Here is a 19855-nt window from a genome sequence, read left to right as displayed (position 1 = left end):
GATCAGTATTATTATTATTTTTTTGCCTCAGTATATTTTTCTTATTTTTCTTAGACTCAAGACTTCAGTTACGCTATTCTTAGAATCTTCTTAAATTCTTTACAACCAAAGGTGATGATGTTCTAATGTCCTCTTTGTGCATGTTTCACGAATAGTAAAATAGGAAATAAACCTAAATAGGAGCAGATGGTACCATAAAATCTGATGCTTCCTGCACAGCTTATGGAAGTTTAACTTTTCTAAAATAAAGCCTATTCCCTGAGATAAGCCACCTACTAAGGATATGTAAATTACAGTGTATTTTGATAGGCTCATGAAAAAGCCCTAAAAAGTTGTCAGTGGGTGTGGAAACCTAAAGTAGTACTTACTAGATTTGAGGATAAATCAAAAATTGGCTTTTGAACTGTGCTCAGCTTCTCTCTCATCACTTAAGTGATTAGACTGATTAGATACTTTACTAGCCCCATCTCTGACCTGTTGCTTTGTAGCCTGCTTTGACATACCACATCTCTCAGTTCATTTGCCTTAGCCATACAGTGGTTGTGATTAAAAGACTTGGTCTGGTGTCCAGCACAGTACTCTATATTGCAGTGTAAGAGTCACACATTTGAAAATTAGGTACTGTGTTTCTATTTGCTTGTACATATATATTGTTTTAGCTGTAGTTCTATATATTCCTCATGACAAAGGAGAAATTTGGCTCTAAACTGTCAACACACGTAGCGCATGAATAAATTTTGCTTGCCAGTTGTTTTGCTGAAATAGATGGAGATCCACCCTGAAGTTAGAGTTGTATGTGACCACTCCCTGAGAATGCAGCCTTGAAAAGAGAAAATGTTTCGCTTAAATATAAAAGATGAAGTAACAGTTGCATTCTCAGAAGTCTTTAGCAGGATCTTGTGAGTAGTCCACATGGGCTATCTGGTTCTCTGGTAAGTCCATCTTACTTCTACCTCATGTCTCTGGTATCTGCCTAGAGCCTGGTAGAAATGGGGCAAGACTGTTGTTTGCTCAGCTGTTCACTGTTCTGCCCTTCCCAAGCATCTGAAGTGTATGTAGAGGGAAAAAAAAAAAAAAAAAAAAAAAAAAAAAAAAAAAAAAAAAAAAAAAGCATCAAAAAACAAAAAACAAACAAACACCCAAAACAAACAAAAAACAAACAAACAAACAAAAAAAACCACAGAAAAACAGTCTTTTGAAACTGCACTGAAGATTGGATGAAATTCAATGTTGTAACAGTGCAGCATGATCTGTATTTCCTTTATAAATTCAGACTTGCTGCTCTATTACAAATCCAAATTCAGAGTTAAGAAATACGTCAGCTCCTGTAACAACAACAACAACAAAAAATTGTTTATATGCCCAGATTTTCATGCATGCAAAAGTAACGAATCAAACAACCAACTAGATTAGGTAAAGATTCACTTCTAGTAAAGTTTGCCTTGAAACATTACAGTGCTTTAGTAATAAGCTATCTCAGGGCTTTCCTGATCTTACAAGATTTATGACCAACATACAAGGAAAATCACTCTTTATATACAATAGAAAAAGCTTTGCAATGAATGATGCCAACTTGAAGGTATTAGGTGGACTCGCGTAAGTTATGTCAGACTGTTACTCTTCACTCACTCTGACTTCTGCTTTATTTCTTCTGTAGGTGCCTATCTTGTGCCATACTTAATCTTGCTACTGATCATAGGGATTCCACTCTTTTTCTTGGAGCTTTCTGTGGGGCAGAGGATCCGCCGAGGGAGTATTGGTGTATGGAATTATATCAGCCCTAAACTTGGAGGAATTGGGTTTGCAAGCTGTGTAGTAAGTTTTTTTTTTTTTTTTTTTTTTTTTTTTTTTACCTTAATTCACTTCTTGTTTGTGTGATTTAAATTTTCTGTTTTCCTTCCTACAAGGAAAAAGCACTGACCTGCAGCTGGGCTATACAGTCAGTTTACACTGTTTAGGATTTACACTGTTTACTTAAATTAGTACAGTAAAAATTATTATATGGATGTATTTGTTAACTTGTTAAACCAGTTAACTTGTATTTTGTGATTCTCTGGAGATTAGGATCTTGGGAACAGATCCTAAGGGATCCTTCTGAGAGGAAAAAAAAGCCATTGAAAATACAGGTGTCATATGATAAATACAGAGATAAGCAAAAGTGTAAAAAGAGTGTCATGAGTGTCATAAAAAGTCATGATTAAACAAAGTTTAGTAGAACAACCCATTCAGTTCTTAGTCTGACTTAATTTAGTGAAAATTAAGTTACATGTCTGACCCACAAAAATCTACAAAGGTCATGTCAGCAAGTGTTTTTTTGTTTGAATTAAAAAATGTAATTCATAAATCTAACTTTTTTTTATATGTCTATTTTTTATTTTTATTTTTTTCCCTAATAGGTATGTTTTTTTGTGGCCCTATACTACAATGTCATTATTGGATGGAGTCTGTTTTACTTTTCCCAGTCTTTTCAGCATCCATTACCATGGGACCAGTGTCCTCTAGTTAAAAATGCATCTCACACGTGTAAGTTTGTTAATGTTCTTTTTTATCATACAAACACAAATCCACTCAGTAAGTAAAACCAAGTCTTTCTGCTGAATTTCACTGGATTTCCATCAAGGCTTATTGGGGGGAAAAAAAAAAATCTGCTTTTAAAACTCTCTTTCTTATTGCTGGTTATTGTTGGCATAACTGAGGAGAACTGAAAAGAGATTTTTCTCTTTATTGTCTCAGTTTTTTTTTTGTTTTTTTTTTTTTGTTTTGTTTTCTTTTTTAACTGAGTTTATAGTGAGTTACTTTCTTAACCCTCTATTCTCACTTTGTCAGTCACATCAAGCTTGAGATTTTCTAACTAAAAAGAGGGAAAGAAAGTGCTTTAAACAGATATTTGTGGGAAAAAATGTTATACACAAGTCCACTATTGCATTTTAATAAGAAAAAAATACAACAAACTAATTAAAGACATTTGCAAAGGTTTTGGAAAAGAACATCACAGTTAACAGCATTTATAATGAGTAATAAAATCAGCTTACTTAGTATGTTTCAGAAAAAAACTAATCAAACAATTTCTCATAACTTCTTTTTGATTTTGATACCTCTTTTCAGGGTGAAAAACAAAGGTAGAAGAGTTGTTTATCTATTATGTTAGTATGGCATACATTCTAACAACAAATAAGAGGGGTTGCACTACTAACAAAGCAGAAAATGGAAAACTGTAAACAATAAAATGCATACGGCTAAAGCACTTTTTGCTTTGTAGTTCAATAACAATAAGATTATTGATTTTGTTTGTTTGTTTTGTTGTTGTAACATCTTATATGGAAGTATGCAATAGCATGAAAAGTTTTCTATACTTTGATTTTAGTTATGATAATTGCACACATGGCATTTGTCTTGGATTGAAATATGAAATAATTATTTTAATTTATTTTTAAATCAGATCTTAAATTTTCATTTATTATCTTTTTTATTCCTCTCCCCCTCCTTTAATGAATACTGTAGCTACAGATATTTGAAAAGCTGTATGATGTTTTTAAATGCTCTTTGCAAGAGTTGCTTGCTTCAGTTGTTTGAAATAAATAAACAATATTTGTGAATGTGGGCACTCATTCAAATCAGCTGTATTCCACAAGCATTGGACCACAAGACCACATCTGAGCCACAGTTTTTTGTCTGTTTACATGTTCTTATCCTGCCCAAATGGTAAGACAGATTTTTTCAGCCTAACTTCAGGAGAGGTCATTTAAACTAAGCTAAAGCACAGAAAAGTATTATATTTGATATCATCCTGTCACTTAACAGTTTATTTTGGTGAGGATCTGATGTCTGCATAAGGTGGAATGATACAAAGAACATAACAGATATTCAAAAGGTTATTTATAAGGAAAAACTCACTCATATGGATGCCTCCACTGGGAAATGCTGAGGCAATCCCCACCAGGGGGCAATCTGCAAAAGAGATGCTGCCTTAGTGGCGGTTAGCCCTTAAATAAGGTCTAGAGGAGGTGGAGTCAAGCTCCACCCCTTCCGGGAGCACAGCTAAATTACTCTCACCTGTGCTCCTACAGCTGATGTGACACTTGCTTCAGCTGATTAATCAGAGGTTCAGGCTGTGATTACCAGTTTCTCATACAGCCTGCTATATTTTTATCTTGTTTTCTTTAATCACCTTCAATCAGGACCTAGCTTAAAAATAATAATAATAAAAAAATTGTAAAATAAAAATAACATTTATGAAAATGTCAAGCAGTTTTTTTTTTCGCCTGTTTTTTAGGTTTTTTTTCTTTGCTTGTTTTTGAAGAATTATTTCTATTACTTTGTATTATATACTGAGATGCACACAATTTCTTAAACTGTTTGATAAAATGAATAAGGCAGAATTGTAGTATAGTAAAAAAAGTAACTGCTGGAATGTACAGCACCTTTCCTAAGAACACAGGTGTGTAGGAGCCTTTTTTTCTTTTTTCATCACTTTAATATTGCTGTGTTATTTGTAATTAAGTGTCTGTTGATTTGGGTTCCATATCAAAGCAGACACTATTGATTATGTTATTCATATATATACTTTTTCAACTCAGTTTTCAAATTCAGGCAAAGAATTTTTTCAGAGAGTAACTCACAGTTTTATATATAGGAAATCTAATCTTATGGTTTAAAAATGAAATTCAAGTCTTTGTCTACGAAATTGGAAGATTAATTCTGCCTATGACTTGTTCTGACGATATGCTGAGGAATATGCAATACCAAAAGAGTTTTTTAAAAAGTTATGTCCAGAACTTTCAATTGATAGCAGTTCCATTTTCTTTTACTCTTTATGAATTCAGTTTCTCTGAAAGCATTGAAGGCACAATTGCAAGTACTGGAAATTGAAATAACTTTGCAATGAACTGTTGGGAAAATACTTCTGTCCTGAACCAATTTTTACTTGCTAACATGTCTTGACAGTTGTGGAGCCAGAGTGTGAAAAAAGTTCTGCAACAACCTATTACTGGTACAGAGAAGCACTGAATATTTCCAGCTCTCTGTCAGAGAGTGGGGGTTTAAACTGGAAGATGACTATCTGCCTGCTGGCGGCCTGGGTCATGGTATGCCTAGCCATGATCAAAGGCATTCAGTCTTCCGGCAAAGTGAGTATGCTGTTCGCCTAAATGACAGTGTTTTGCTTTGAAACATTTAAGAGTTATTTCACTACATTTTTGTTCACCTCGCCCTCTGTTCTTTCATGAAATATATAGGAGTAGGCTGGAAGCTGTGATTCACTCCACTATTTGTATAATCTCTACTCTCTTAGTAGTTAAGCATTAAAACCGTAGTAAATTTCATGGGAACTGTAATTTAGCAGAGATTGAGATCTGAAGAAAAATCATTTTGGTTCTCATCAACATAACTGTTGCAAGTAACTGCACCTTAGCCTTGTTGAACTGTTAATGCAATGTGAATTTGTGTGCTTCTGAATGTTTAGGGAATTAAGTTTCTGAGTATATCTGTAATGCTCAGCATGATTGCAGTTTACCTAGGCCCTCAAAATTCCTTGTATTTGCTTTTTATTCCTACTGTCATCAGTATCCATGCTTCTGTCATTATCGCAGCCAGGATTCTTGGTTGTTTCTTTGATTAATGACTGATATCCCTTTGGATCTGGATGTTTAATTTTGACTTCTTTCCCATCCATCCAGCCAGACTGGCCAGTGAATGATTTGCTGAGATCTGTTCCTCCCAGAGGGATTTTCAGATGAGATTTACTGTTAATTCCTGTCACCTATTAATTATTTGCTATTAGGTATTTTGTGTTGAGCTGGAGTTGTCTTTGATCTCTTTGGTGTACTTTAATATATTTCAATTACAGAAATGACTTTCAACTTCAGCAATAGAATTGTTTTATTAAACTTTAAAGCAGAGAATAAATTTGATTTTCAGTGATGTAGAGTGAAAAATCATATTTGGTTACAAATTTTTTATTTCCTCTGAGTATTAGATAAATGAGTCAATCACCGTGCCATAAATATGTTCTATTTGATGATACAGAAGCCCGGAAATGTTGACCTTCACACTAAACAGTAAAAAAAACCAAAAAACTTAATGTGTTGGAAATCATGCAGTGTTACACTTCCGGATTTTTGAGGCTCTGAGACATTTTATTATCCAATAGTCAAAACAATATTGGTTTCTTGCTTTTATGAGATCTTGAATGTGTTCAGTAGATCAGAGAATGTCCCTGGTGTTCCTTTTCTTTCTCTCTCTTTCTATATACATTTGTATGTGTGCGAGTAAGCATTCCTTATTGGTTTGACTCCACCTGTTGAATACTTTCCACTGACTGCTTCTTCTCTCTTTTTGTACTCAGAATGACTTTCTTTTCATTCTCCATCTTTATCATATCATGTACTTGAATTTAAGTGCATTTGTAATGGGAAACATTTCTGAAACAGTCTGTTTCTGTCTTTCTCCTCATCTTATTCTTGACTTCTCAGAGTTTCCCTAGAAGGCTTACAATTTGTTATCAGTTAGTTAATGTATTGGCACTGTACTGTTTTCATACACTATGGAATTTCTTTGAGTACAGTCTTGTGATTTTGCATTGTTCTTCAGGGAGTATGTTTTGTATATTTCTGTGTGAATGAATAGTTCTAAATTCAGCCATATGTACAAAAGATACTGAGTGTGAAACCACTGAAAATAATGTCGACTGATGCCATGTTAAATTTTTTTCTAATGTTTTTCAGATCATGTACTTTAGTTCCCTTTTTCCTTACGTGGTACTCTTGTGCTTTCTGGTCAGAGGACTGCTGCTTAATGGATCATTGGATGGAATTCGGCACATGTTCACACCAAAGGTATGTTTATTTATTTATTTGTTTACTAAAGTGAATTTAAAGTCTCAGGGGCAATTTGACCATTTATGAGTACTCTCAGATAAGCATATTGCCTTCATAGAAGATGAAACATTTTTCTGTTTGCTTCAGTAGCAAAATTAATGTTGACCTCGGTGCCAAAGTATCAACTCCTGAGGTCCATAAGGCTCCAAGTGTTCTAAATATATGTGTGGAGTTACCTCCCTTATATGATAGGTTCCCAGACTTAGCTGCTTTTTCAAAGCTTTCAAACTGAAAGTGTTATGTAGGAATTAGGTTGTTTAGAAAACTTGATGAGTTGACCAAGTAATGAAAAGAGTTGTGCATTTTTAATCTTGTGATTCTCTAGGACTTAAATGCTTCATTCTGGGCTGTCACAGTGTTGACTACGGTCATAAATTTAAATAATCGATTTGTCATTTTTGAAAGGATCTATTTACTTTAGAGATAAACTTCACTTGCTTTACAGAGTTGTGGTTCTGTAGGAGCTTTCAGGTTGCTTAAGCAAATTTGGGGAAATCTGAGGAACAGAGAAAAGTAATGTTTATTGATTAAGAAGAAATCTATAGCAGAGATGGAATACAGACCTCTTGAATTTATAATCCGGTTCCTCAGTGACAGTATTCTTTCTTTAACTAGAAATGTACCACTGCATACTGAAATGGAATCAATATTGAGACTCCTCTTTAATATCCACCCTCCACCCTTTATTTTTTCATCTTTCATGCAATAAAAAGCTGCAGTTGATTCTCACTTTATAGTTAACTTCATTGTTTAATCTTGTTTAATCATATGATTGTTTCAGATGTTCAGATAAACAATCTTTAAAGACTTCATCTGCCAATTTACAATTATTATTATCAAAATATAAACTGTGGTTTAAATCTGAGGTTAGGAATCACCTAAGTGAGGTGGACAATATGTGGATATAAGCCTTCAGAAGTATTTTTATAAAAATCTCTGAATGTTTCTGTTCTTAAACACTAATTTGTGTTGTAGGTTCCCAGGGAACTACCTGGGTATTCAGACTCCCCTACATTTTGTTTTTTTCCATGTGAAACACTGTGAAAACGGAGAAGCATTTTATTAAGTAAACCAGTCAGATTTGGTAAAATGAAGACTATTCCTATAGCACCCTCTAGTGAAATGTCTCTAGCATGCCTCTGTGACACAAGTAGGTTGAAGTACATACAATAGCTACTTGAGCATTGAAATTATTAAAGAAGTATATACATTTATCAGGAACAAGTTTAGTGTAATCAAACTCTTTTTTCAAATGTATATTATTCTTGGGTGTGTACTAGAAGACTGAAGAAGGTGTTTGTTATCTATATATAACAATTGCAGATTTTTTCTCAGAAGAAGATAGTCTTCTGTTGCTGGCATCTATTGATGCTTTTCAGTCTTACTGTTTTTAATAAGGTTTGAGTTTTAGAAAAGAAACAATATTTGAAGAAGTAAGGTTTGTCACTGTTAAATGGACAGAGACACTGGGTCAACTCAAGAAGATGAAATATTGAAGCATGCACTTCTTTTTTATGATTCAGAATTGAGAAGGATCTTATATAGATATACTCTGACTAATAACTTTAAACAAAGATGTTTCTTGAAGTGTGATCATCTGAAGAGCACTGTTTATGGAGTTAACATTTAAATTGAGGTACAAAGACTAGTTTTTCCTAGAACGCATCACTCATTTAACTTCAGCTGGATGCTCTGAACTTCTCATAGGGAGGTTCTACTTGTTCACCATACACATTCTGGTGGCCAAGTGCTTGTTTTATGTTACATTTTTGCTTTACATATTTGCATATAATAGAGCTCCATATAAGCATGTGTATTTCATATTCAATTTTTTGCTTTTTAAATTTAAAAATCAAACAACAACAAAAATTCAGTGTACTTACTGCATTTATAAATGGGTTTGTGTTCTGAAAAGAAATCTTAATTATAATGCCAGTCAGTACAGCTACTGTAAAAACAAGGTAAGCAAGTACTATGAATTAAAAATGACAGGTGTTTTCTCTGATTTCACAGTGTAACTAGCTGCTACTTCAGTAATCACATAACTTCAGTAGTATCTCATAATTGGGAACCTGTTATATAGAATGTTTCACTTTAAGATTTATACTGTATAAATTAAATGGAAATTCTGGTCTGTAAGTGCACCCAACTTAAAGTGTTACATTCAGCTTTATCATAATGAAAATATATTGGGGTACAGTGGGCTATTAGTATTTTACAATGTAGGTTGTCTTTGTGTATTGTTTTGTTTTTTTCAGTGGTTTGCATTTTTATTTTATTTTATTTTTGTGTGTGTGTGTGTGTGTGTGTGTGTAACAGAAATGCATGTTATAGCTGACATATATTGTATCTAATTTCAAACAGCTTGAAATAATGCTGGAGCCCAAGGTCTGGAGAGAAGCTGCTACTCAGGTGTTCTTTGCCTTAGGGCTTGGATTTGGTGGAGTCATTGCCTTTTCAAGCTACAACAAGAGAGACAACAACTGCCATTTTGATGCTGTACTGGTGTCCTTCATCAATTTTTTCACTTCTGTGCTGGCAACCTTGGTGGTGTTTGCAGTTCTGGGCTTCAAAGCCAATATCATAAATGAGAAATGTGTTATCCAGTATGAATATCAATTTTTTAATTATTATTTTTATGGTAAATTTCATCTATGAATGCACGTAGATCATCAAGTTTGATTTCTCTGCTTTATTGTGTTTTACAGAAATTCAGAGAAGATTTTAACACTTTTGAAAACTGGAAATCTGAGCCAAGATATAATTCCACATCATATCAATTTCTCAAGCATCACAGCAGAAGATTACAATTTAGTTTATGACATTATTCAGAAAGTTAAAGAAGAAGAGTTTCATTCTCTTGGCTTGAAATCTTGTCAAATTGAAGATGAGCTTGACAAGGTGAGAGAAATAAATACATCTTAAATAAAAATATTATGAAGAGGGAACGTTTGTAAGCCTGAAATAGACTGAAGTATACCTATCAGTATCAGTACTCTTACCTATAGCATTCTGTATGAAAATATGATTCTGTTGAGGATCTCATCTCTGCTCAGGTGAACACTTCTGGGTTTGACATCTCCACTGATTTCTAGCATATTGTAGTCCTGAAGAGATGATAAATTTTCAAAGTTCTGTTTGACTGCAGGCATTTTTCCAAGTTCTAAGTAGAGATGTATCTATTCAGTGTCAAAATTATGTCTTTTAATGTCAAGATTATTTAATATTATTTTACGTAGATATCACTTCAGTGGAAACAAATATAGCTATTTACTTATTAGACATTTGTTTAATTAACATCATCCTGTTTTGAAACCTTTGTAATAAACTATATATTTAGAGAACATTTTTTCTGACTTTATTACAAAGAGACTGAGTTTGAAGCACTGACCTGTGTGCAGTTGCACCAACATTTGAAGCTAAGATGTAAATTAGTGACTTAGGAATGAGAAAGTTTTGTACTATTCCAGCCTTTTTAATCTGAAACAAAGATACAGAAATGGAGTCTTTTACAAACTAATAGGAGATACTACTGTGTATTCTGTAGCCAGTTGATATAATAGCTCTGTGCAAAATTATCTGTAAAAGAGCAAAAATTTATGTTATTAATAGAGCATGAAGTAAAAATGTCACTCTACTGTTACTACTAAGACTACTTCCACTATCCGTGAATTATAATGTAGATTTTTTTTTTTATTTTTTTATTTTTTTATTTTTTTAATTTTTTTTTCCTGACAGGCCGTTCAAGGAACTGGTTTAGCTTTTATTGCCTTTACAGAAGCAATGACCCACTTTCCTGCTTCTCCCTTCTGGTCGGTCATGTTCTTCCTTATGTTGGTAAATTTGGGACTTGGAAGTATGTTTGGAACCATTGAAGGCATCATCACACCCATTGTTGATACTTTCAAAATTAGGAAAGAAATTCTTACTGGTGAGTTTCACAACCATTCTTTTCTCACCAGAACAGTATGCCAAAAGTAGTAAGTCTTGGTTTTCTGATGTTAAACTTTTCAGTACTTACATTTAACAGACGAGAAAATCACTGTTCCAGGCTGTATGTCCACACACATGCATGTTAATATTTATGAGTAAAAACTTCTGGATGCTATAAGAGCTGTAAAAGGGAAGTTCAATTTAATAGAGAACTTCTGTTCAAACTTTCTTTACATTAAGTTCTTCTGAGCTCTTCTACAGTATTTTCCATCCAAGCCTGTCTCACAAATCAAGCAAAAAGAAAGGATGAAAATAAATTCCAAATTACAATAAGTCATAACAATAAAAGCAAATGAAATCTTAATGTATTATGAAAGGTTTATTATATTAAAAATCCTCTCTAGAAGAGGATTTTATTTAAAATTAAAAATATTCACCAATTTTAATCAGCTTTTTTTTTTAGGGACAGCTAGTAACTAATGTGACATTTAGAAATCAGCTGTTTACCCTGGTGTAATGGCGCATTTTGCAGTAACTCCTTGTTATGCCATATAAAAAAGAAATATTAAAGAACCGCTTTTCTCTGGTAACATTTAATAGTGTTACACATGTATTATCTTCAGTATTTAAGTCAGTTGTGCTCAAAGGATTACGATGTAGTGTAGTGTTTTTATAATTATAAAACTGGAATGCCTGGGTTAAGCTTCATACAGTATCACTGAGATTTGATAAAGATTATGCTTGCACTAGAGCTCATGTTTAGAAACCACAAATCATCAGATTTTACGGAAGTATGAATACACTTGAAACTTTTTCCCTATAGTTCTACTATTCAGAGAAAGCAACTAATGTGCTTAAAGTTACTGTGTGGAGTCAGTGTGTGTATATGCTGAGTTACCCATAGTGTACCTACCAGAGTGTAATTTTCAACTAAGGGTGCATCTTTATTGTGCATGTGATGGTAAGACATAATAGAAGAACACAATGTAACAAGGTTTTCTAAAATCACATACATGCAGTTTTAGTCAAGATTTTTTGCAGAGTTCGTAATAAAAGTCAGTGTGATTAATGACAGTGACAATGGAGATATTCTGCCTGTGTTGAAGAATGGTCTTCTTACACCACAGTATTTAAGAAAAGCATCCTGATTTCCTTTCACTACTTTATTCAATAGCAAACAGTTGGAATTTGTACAATATATCATTAGCTTAAGTTCTCAGTGTGAGGAATAAGATACTTGAAGAAGGAGAATTAGTCTTGCTAATGCTCAGCATACAGCTGATTTCATAGTTTATTGAATTTTACTTATTTTGTAGCTGCTTAAGCATTCAATCCCATTTGTGATGAAATTAGTTGGAAAAAATATATATTTATTATATAGGGGACTTAATGACTAAATAATATTATGCTCAGCTCACCAGTTTTCTTTGTTTTATTCTCATGGTCACATTAAGTGAAATGTTTAATGAGAAAAATCGATTGATTAATCTGTGCTGCTTAAGAAGGGCTGCTCTAGTATGGCAGTTCCAATACTTACAATTTCATGACTTTTCTGTTGCATAGGGAGTAGTTAGAATCCCTAATATTCTCAAAATTGAGACCAAAATAAGGAAAATTATTCCAACTTTGATTAAATGAAATAATGTGTTAAATTACATCTTCGCTATTTCAAACTCTCACCTCATTTTCTCTTTTTATGTGGAAAATTGTTATTACAACTCACATTTCTGTCCTTCATTCCAGTCATCTGCTGCTTGGTAGCATTTTTTATTGGCCTGATCTTTGTACAGCGCTCTGGAAATTATTTTGTCACGATGTTTGATGACTACTCAGCTACTCTGCCCCTGCTTATTGTGGTCATTTTGGAGAACATTGCAGTTACCCGAATTTATGGAATAGAAAAGTAAGTTAAAGGAAATATATTTCCCTGTTCATATCACCATATCAAGAGTATTCATTACAATACTTATTACTATTGTAATTCTATAGCACAAACTATTTGCTATGAACACATAAATTCAAAGATATCCTTCTTTCTAAGCTAACTGTAAGATGAAATAGAAAAGCAAAACAAAATGAGCACAGCAGGAGTTAAGGATGAAAACAGGAATTTATTTTTGCAATTGTTTCTTCCTGGTTTGTGTGATTATAAAGCTGTTATTCTTGGTGTGGTAAAGGAGTCAAAGTGGGTCATTCTGGACTTGAATCAAGTCTTTAATGAACAGGTTTGGAACAAAGCATAGTGAAACCCATAGAACAAATAGAGAAGAGAATGCAGTAAAAGAGTCAAAATTAGAGGTAGAAAGAAGGCTGGATGGGCAATTGTCAGGAATTTATATATGTAAAGGACAGTAAGGAAAGGATTTCAAGAGTCATAACAGTTATATAAGAAGAACATCATATCTCTAATGTTTCTACATCTTTTGACAGAAACTGTAAGAATGTGAGATTGGTGGCTTATAGGAAAAGATTAGTAGAGTGAAGAAGGTGATGAAAGACTTTGAAAATGAAGAGAACAGATTTATGTTCAATTAGGTGAAGAGCTGGGTAACATGGAAAGAAAAAACAATTTTAGAGGGCATAAACCATTTGTAAATTCAGCTTCTTTTTAAGGGCACATTTCACTGTGGTGTAAACAAAGAGTAGAATACCCCAAACTATGTGGTTGAAAATTTCTTTGAGTGCTTATGTGACAGTAACTTCACATATGTAACTGCTCTCAAAATTTATTTATTGCTATAAGGACTTTTTTCATGCACGCATTTCAATAGGGATTAGGACCACAAGGGAATTAAAAGACACTCCAAAAGAATTAGCTCTAAAAATATTCTCTTTTTCTACTGGCTCTGGAACATTGTACTCCATCAAGAATACAAAAATAGTTTTGTTCAGATCATAACTTGCAATTTTGAGGCACAAGGAGGCAGATGTAAAACTTCACAAACTTTTATTTCAGCTGTTAATACGATGCAAACCATAACTTATATAAACTAAAATAACATAATAAACATAAACTTATATAAACTTATAAATATGTTCTTTTACACTGCAGTATACACATGGATTCAAAATTATTTTTGCAGAATCTGTAAGATATATTCTTTTCACATGTGCTTAGAAGTGATGACACATGCCTCAGCAAGCATTAGGCAAGCATTAAAAAGGGTTTTTGTAAATTTCTGTAAACTAAAGGTGAGTTTAAGCATCTTTCCAGTATGGTTTAACAAGCTGCCCACACGCTAAATTTAGCCTACAACATACTCCTATAAAGTCTTCTTCTGAGGAGGGGAGAGGAGGGCTAGTATCTTCTCTGGCCTGGCAGCTGCTCAAAAACGTAGTCCCGCTGCTTTCTAATGTGCAGGTTGACAACAGGGCCAAGAAGGTGCAGGTGAATAGTAGCAGTGGCTGGTGTTGGCCTGCTTTGGAAGCATCTGCTTTTTCTTCTACCTTCAAAAAACTGGAAAGGGTCATAGGCTATGTCCATGATACCTGGCTTCATCTACAGCAGTAGGCAGTCTGGTCTGCCCCTGAAATCTCACCCTTTCTATTTCCTTGAGTACCTAAACTGCTCATGTAGTTTACTATTCACTGCAGGATAAGGCCATCTGTATGAGGCAGAAACAGAATTTTATGTTTGTCAGCCTCCATAAAAAAGACAGAAACAGAAAGAGAAGAAGGATTCTTGTGTGAGCTGTGAGGTGAGGATGAGGGGCAGACTGATTTCTCAGCTCTTCTTTGCAGCCAGCTGTTGACATGGGATGGATGGCTAGATGTTCTTGGGAGAAGGAAGATGTCTCCCTCTGCATATGAATAGGGATTGTCCTCATTCTCTTGAAACCTTTTCAACATGGATAAGGAGGTGCAGCTACCAACACCATCCTCTCCTAAGCCATCTTTATGTATGTGATGAGTTTTCCAGCACTAATTTATCATGAAATGAGTTCAAATAATGTTGATATCAATGCTGTGTTAAAAAAAAAAAAAAATTGGGTACCTCCATTGTCTGAACAGCTATTACACTTATCAGAGTCCTTAGGCAGCTACTTCACTTCAGAATTAACATTCACTATTCAGAATTGAGGAGAAGACTCAAGTGCTAAGAATCTTTTCAGTAAAATATAATCTTTTGTAAAATGCAAGTAATATTTATGTATTTCCCATACCACTCAGCCTTATTAATAGAAGCAAATGGAAAGAAGCTTGGCCTTCCAATTCTGCTTTGATGTTTACTTCTATGTGAAAGATTAGTCTTCAGAAAATACATGGTAACACATAGTATCATTTCAACTCACAAACTATGTGAGCCTGTGTTTAAAGGGGATAGTTATAAATGTGATCTAGTTGATTAGTAAAATTAAAAATATTTCACTGTTTTTCTCTGCTCACCAAACATTATTTGTTCAGTGCACTTTAAGATGCCTCTAGTCTCAATTTTCTCTTCAGCAATCCAACATTATAACTTAGATGAGGCATTAAACTTGGAACCTAAACTTTTATTGACTAGAAGGGCATCAGGCTATTTTACTGTATTAGTTACAGTGTATTATGTCTCACTTTTCAGAGTTCAAAAGCTAGTTTGCTGAGTCATTACACTGTGGAGTAATTTTTTGCTCAACTTTCCAGAACTGGTAATAAAGTTCTATTTTTCAGGCCATCCAGTCAGCTACAGTACAGGCATTTTTATACATACGTTTTATCAACTTGTCTATTCTTTCTAATTAGATGCTACCAATTATAGCATTTGAATTCTCTGTGGACAGGGTAACGATGACCTTTTATTTCCTTCACAGGTTTATGGAGGATCTGAAAGATATGCTTGGATTTTCTCCAAGCCAGTATTATTACTACATGTGGAAATACGTTTCACCTTTAGTATTGTTATGTTTGCTGGTAGCTAGTATTGTCCAAATGGGATTAAGTCCTCCTGGCTACAATGCATGGATTGAAGATACGGTATGTATACACTAGATGTCCTCACAAACATAGTAATCACATAAGAAGTATTTCAGAAGTATGTGGAGGAAAAAAAAAAGCCACAAAAGTTTTCAATTACAAATTCAGTATCAGTATAAATAATGATATATTGATTAACAACCTTTTAAATGTTGAAGTCATTCTTTTGCATTAAAATGTAACCACTTGACATAAATATGTGTGTTTTTTTTTATAAGTTTTAGTTTGTTGGTGCATGTTGGAGATGTTTTTATGGGCAAGAGAAGTTGTTCACTTTCGCTAAATTTTATATTATTGCAGAAAATTGTTGGTGACAGCACTGAAAAAAATCATTTCAGGTAGCACATCGATTTTTTACATGGAACTAAATATTTAGATTAGCAGTGCATCTTTTCCTTTTTGGACACCGGTAGTACCTGCTGTGCCTTATGTGGAACTTGGATTTTAAACTATACCATGATAGTCTTAAGCAAGTTCAATAAACAGACTTTTGAATTCAGCATGCATCCATATTGCGGGCTTGGGTTGCTCCTTTCCCTTCATAAAATTAAATACTAATTATGTTGTTAGACAAACTGAGAGTGTTGTCCAGTGATTCATGCTTGGAGTAGAGAGGCCTGCTTGTGGGGTAGAGTCACTGGCCCAGTAAATGAGTTACAGTTTACGTGAAGTTTATACAAAACAGAACAATTCCATGAGATGATCTGAAACAGTCCCTGTCTACTCCAGCTGTTAGCATACCAAACCAAGGTTTATTTTGCAGGCATGGTTACAGATACCACTGCATACTACTCTGCTGTTTTAAAGGATCAGGGAACTACAGGCAAATGTAGCAGAAGGCTGAATATGATTTGGGCTCCACTTCAGTACTGAGCATTTCAGAAACTTTGGGATGGCAGTTTGGTCCAGCTTCCCAACAGGAAAATACCAATCATCCATTCCATGATTGTTAACTTCAAAACCTGCAGTGATGCCTACAATGTGGATGCAAGATGACAAGTAGATGAGCATATATTTGAAAACATCAGGCCTTAATGAGAACTACAAATTTATTCTTTTTAAAGTAAAGATGTATTTGATTATTTTCTCTTTGCATTCTTAGGCTACAGAAGAGTTCCACAGCTATCCAACATGGGGAATGATTGTCTGTATATCTCTGATGGTATTAGCCATACTGCCAGTCCCGATAGTCTTAATAGTGCGCCGCTGCAACCTTATTGATGACAGCTCTGGTAGCTTGGCATCTGTATCCTACAAAAGAGGCCGGATAATAAAGGAGCCTGTTAATCTGGAGGGAGATAATACAAGTCTAATTCATGGGAAGAGTCCAAGTGAAGTGCCATCTCCAAATTTTGGGAAAAACATATATCGAAAACAGACTGGATCACCAACTCTGGACACTGCTCCAAATGGACGCTATGGTATCGGATACTTAATGGCAGATATGCCTGATATGCCAGAATCTGACTTGTAATTGCAGAAAAAAAAAAAAAAGTTCTCTGTTTGTTTCTACTCTTGCTGATCATGGCTCCGCTAAGAGAGGCAGTCATATCCACAAACTAAGGTGCAATCTCAGGTGCTCCATAGTGACAGTCTTCAAGTCAATGTTATGACTGTCTGTACAGGTTGAGAAAACTCCCTTTGGATTAATTCTCTGAGTTTCATTTGCACTGAAAATAAAAAATGGAAAATCAATGGCAGCCTACATCTGCCAGTGTAGCTGAGAATTTTTTTTTTGTTTGTTGTTTGTTTGTTTTTTCAATTAATTTCCAATTTTAAAGCTTTCTATCACTGAAGCGCAGGTCCCACTCAAATAATGTAATGTTTCTGAGGGAATATCACTGAAAATATATTTTTTTTCTGCTTCCAGATTAACACCCCAGTATTAAAAATAAGCTCTGAAGAAGTTCACCAAACCCATGTTTGTGTACACATTTGTATATACCTTATGTAGATATGCTGTACTTATTTTGTTAGCAATGATAATTACCTAGGCTATTAGCTGAGTAAAAAAACCTGCAAACTATTTTCTTATGTAATATCTGTATAGAGCAATAGTATTAGAAAAATCAAGGAGTAGACTTATGGGAAGGCAAGAAAAGATTCCCTGTTCACTGGGGACTGCATAAACTGTATTTGCATACGAGGACTGTTAAGAAAGCAATGCCTCCTATTCTATTATATTGACTGATGACGTCAGAAGTGGATGTTGGTGGTGTGGCTGTAGTGGTTGAACCTTCCCACAAGTAATCCATTACAATTTGTTACCATAAGACAGATAGCTGCTGAGGGGCAGTCTAACAAATAGCATCTGACTTGGAAGCGCATATGAAGCAAAGCTGTGTCACTGAAGTCCTCCATGGGAAAAAAAAAAGTCATGCACTGACCTTCCTCAGAGCTTGCTGAACATTTATGGAGACCAAACAATGGATATGAAGATATGAGAACATTGAGGCTGAGGCTGTGGTGACAGTGACGTGAAAGGCAAGCCAGGTTCTGGATGGCCATGTACAAATGTCATATCACAAAAAGAAGAGCGTAGATTACAACTAGGGAACTGTGTATGGAACTGAATGTTAGCTCTAATGTGCTGGAAACGATGGCAGTAATATTGAAATATCACAGAGTTTTCACCAGATAAGTCTCACAAATGGTCACAGCAGAAAAACAAAAAGCAACAACAAAAAAACAACCCCCAAAAAACCACTGTATTCAAATTTTTCAAGACCAAGGCTGAAGGTGACATCATCTTGGATCACATCTCCACTGGCGATGAAATGTGGAATCACTAGTATGAGCTGGAGTCAAAGCAGCAGTCTATCAAACAGTGACATATAGCTTCGCCAAAGAAAAAGTTTAAGACACAGCCTTCAACAGGTTAAGTGATGCGCACTGTCTTTTTTGGATGGGAAAGCAGTGATCCTTCTGGAATTCCTGGAATCCAGACAAACTGTAAACCCTGACCACTACATAGTGACTCTGACTAAACTGAAGGCTCAGAGTTCCAAGGTCAGGACAGGAGAAGTTAACCTTTCTCTTGCAACACAATAATACCAGGCCCCACAGCAGTTTGAATATTATGGAGCGCATTGCCAGTGTTGAACGGACCTACCATACCCAGTGTATAGTCCAGATTTGGTGCCTTCTGACTTCCATCTTTTTAGGCTGATGAAATAGGGACTGTATGGACAACAGTTTCCTAGAATTGATGCCATTATAGCAGCTGTGAAACAGTGGGCCATCTTCAATGGTACAGATTTTAATAAGCATGGCATGCAGGCTCTCGTTCATCACTGGTGAAAATGCATAGCTAACATTGGTGACTATATTCAAAAACAATGCTCTGTAGCTCAGAATTTGCGCTGTCAATCAGATAGTGTTCTCTTTGCATCTGTTGTTGTTTCTGTGGACATAAATAGGAGGCATTACTTTCAGAGCAACCTACGTATTTTGTGTAAAATATTTGTTTTTTCAGTGTGAAAACAATGTAAGAGTGAGTCACTCCAAGAATCTTAAGGATTGTGCAGATTCTGCATTTTTTCTATGCTGTGTGCCTAAGAAAGACCTTGATATTTATTGTGGTTATGAGATTACATATATATTATATTTATATAATATACTTGTAAATATGTATATTACTCTGTATGAAATCAAAAGTTGAAGCAAGATGGCTTTTTTTTAGTCTCCTTCTGTTTTTGCTTGTTTTATGCCATTTTTTTTTTATTTTTTTTTCAGTCAGTAATTGCTAAGAACTGTATGCCACTACATTTTAACCTATGAATAAAGAGATTGACAAGGTATTTGTCTGTACTTTGCTTTGCCACTTATTAGAACATAGCACTGATGAGACAATACCAGGCTAGGCTAGCTGAAAGAATAATACCAATGGGAGGTGACTGAAGAACCTGAAAACAGAAATAGTAAGTGAGATTGCTCTCTTGTTATTAAACTACTGGACATGGACAAGGAATACAGTAGTCTGATGTATCACTGTGAACTGACATGATAGTAGATTGATAGTTTATTCCTTACTTCTGAAATCTTTGAAATTAGATGTAAATTCTGACTTCACTACCTATAATGAGCAGAGGACA

The 19855-nt window shown here is 34.6% G+C and overlaps 1 protein-coding gene across 6 annotated transcripts in view; it reads left to right on the top strand.

Annotated features, from left to right (window-relative positions):
• The window catches only part of SLC6A15 (solute carrier family 6 member 15), a 35784-nt gene extending 16229 nt beyond the window's left edge, over nt 1-19555 (top strand). For all 6 annotated transcript variants that reach the window (XM_072331466.1, XM_072331447.1, XM_072331438.1 and 3 more), the window contains 10 exons: nt 1658-1815; nt 2397-2523; nt 4945-5126; nt 6723-6833; nt 9240-9481; nt 9584-9776; nt 10614-10806; nt 12552-12711; nt 15599-15761; nt 16864-19555. In XM_072331466.1, coding sequence (XP_072187567.1) covers nt 1658-1815; nt 2397-2523; nt 4945-5126; nt 6723-6833; nt 9240-9481; nt 9584-9776; nt 10614-10806; nt 12552-12711; nt 15599-15761; nt 16864-17235 — 1901 coding nt within the window. In that variant the 3' untranslated portion in view covers nt 17236-19555. The remainder of the gene's footprint in view (nt 1-1657; nt 1816-2396; nt 2524-4944; nt 5127-6722; nt 6834-9239; nt 9482-9583; nt 9777-10613; nt 10807-12551; nt 12712-15598; nt 15762-16863) is intronic.
• The last annotated feature ends 300 nt before the right edge of the window (nt 19556-19855 follow it).

The sequence above is a fragment of the Excalfactoria chinensis genome, chromosome 1 (assembly GCF_039878825.1).
Source record: "Excalfactoria chinensis isolate bCotChi1 chromosome 1, bCotChi1.hap2, whole genome shotgun sequence".
Lineage (NCBI taxonomy): Eukaryota > Metazoa > Chordata > Aves > Galliformes > Phasianidae > Excalfactoria > Excalfactoria chinensis.
Note: the sequence above shows the minus strand (reverse complement) of the source record. Positions and strands in the feature narration are given on the sequence as shown.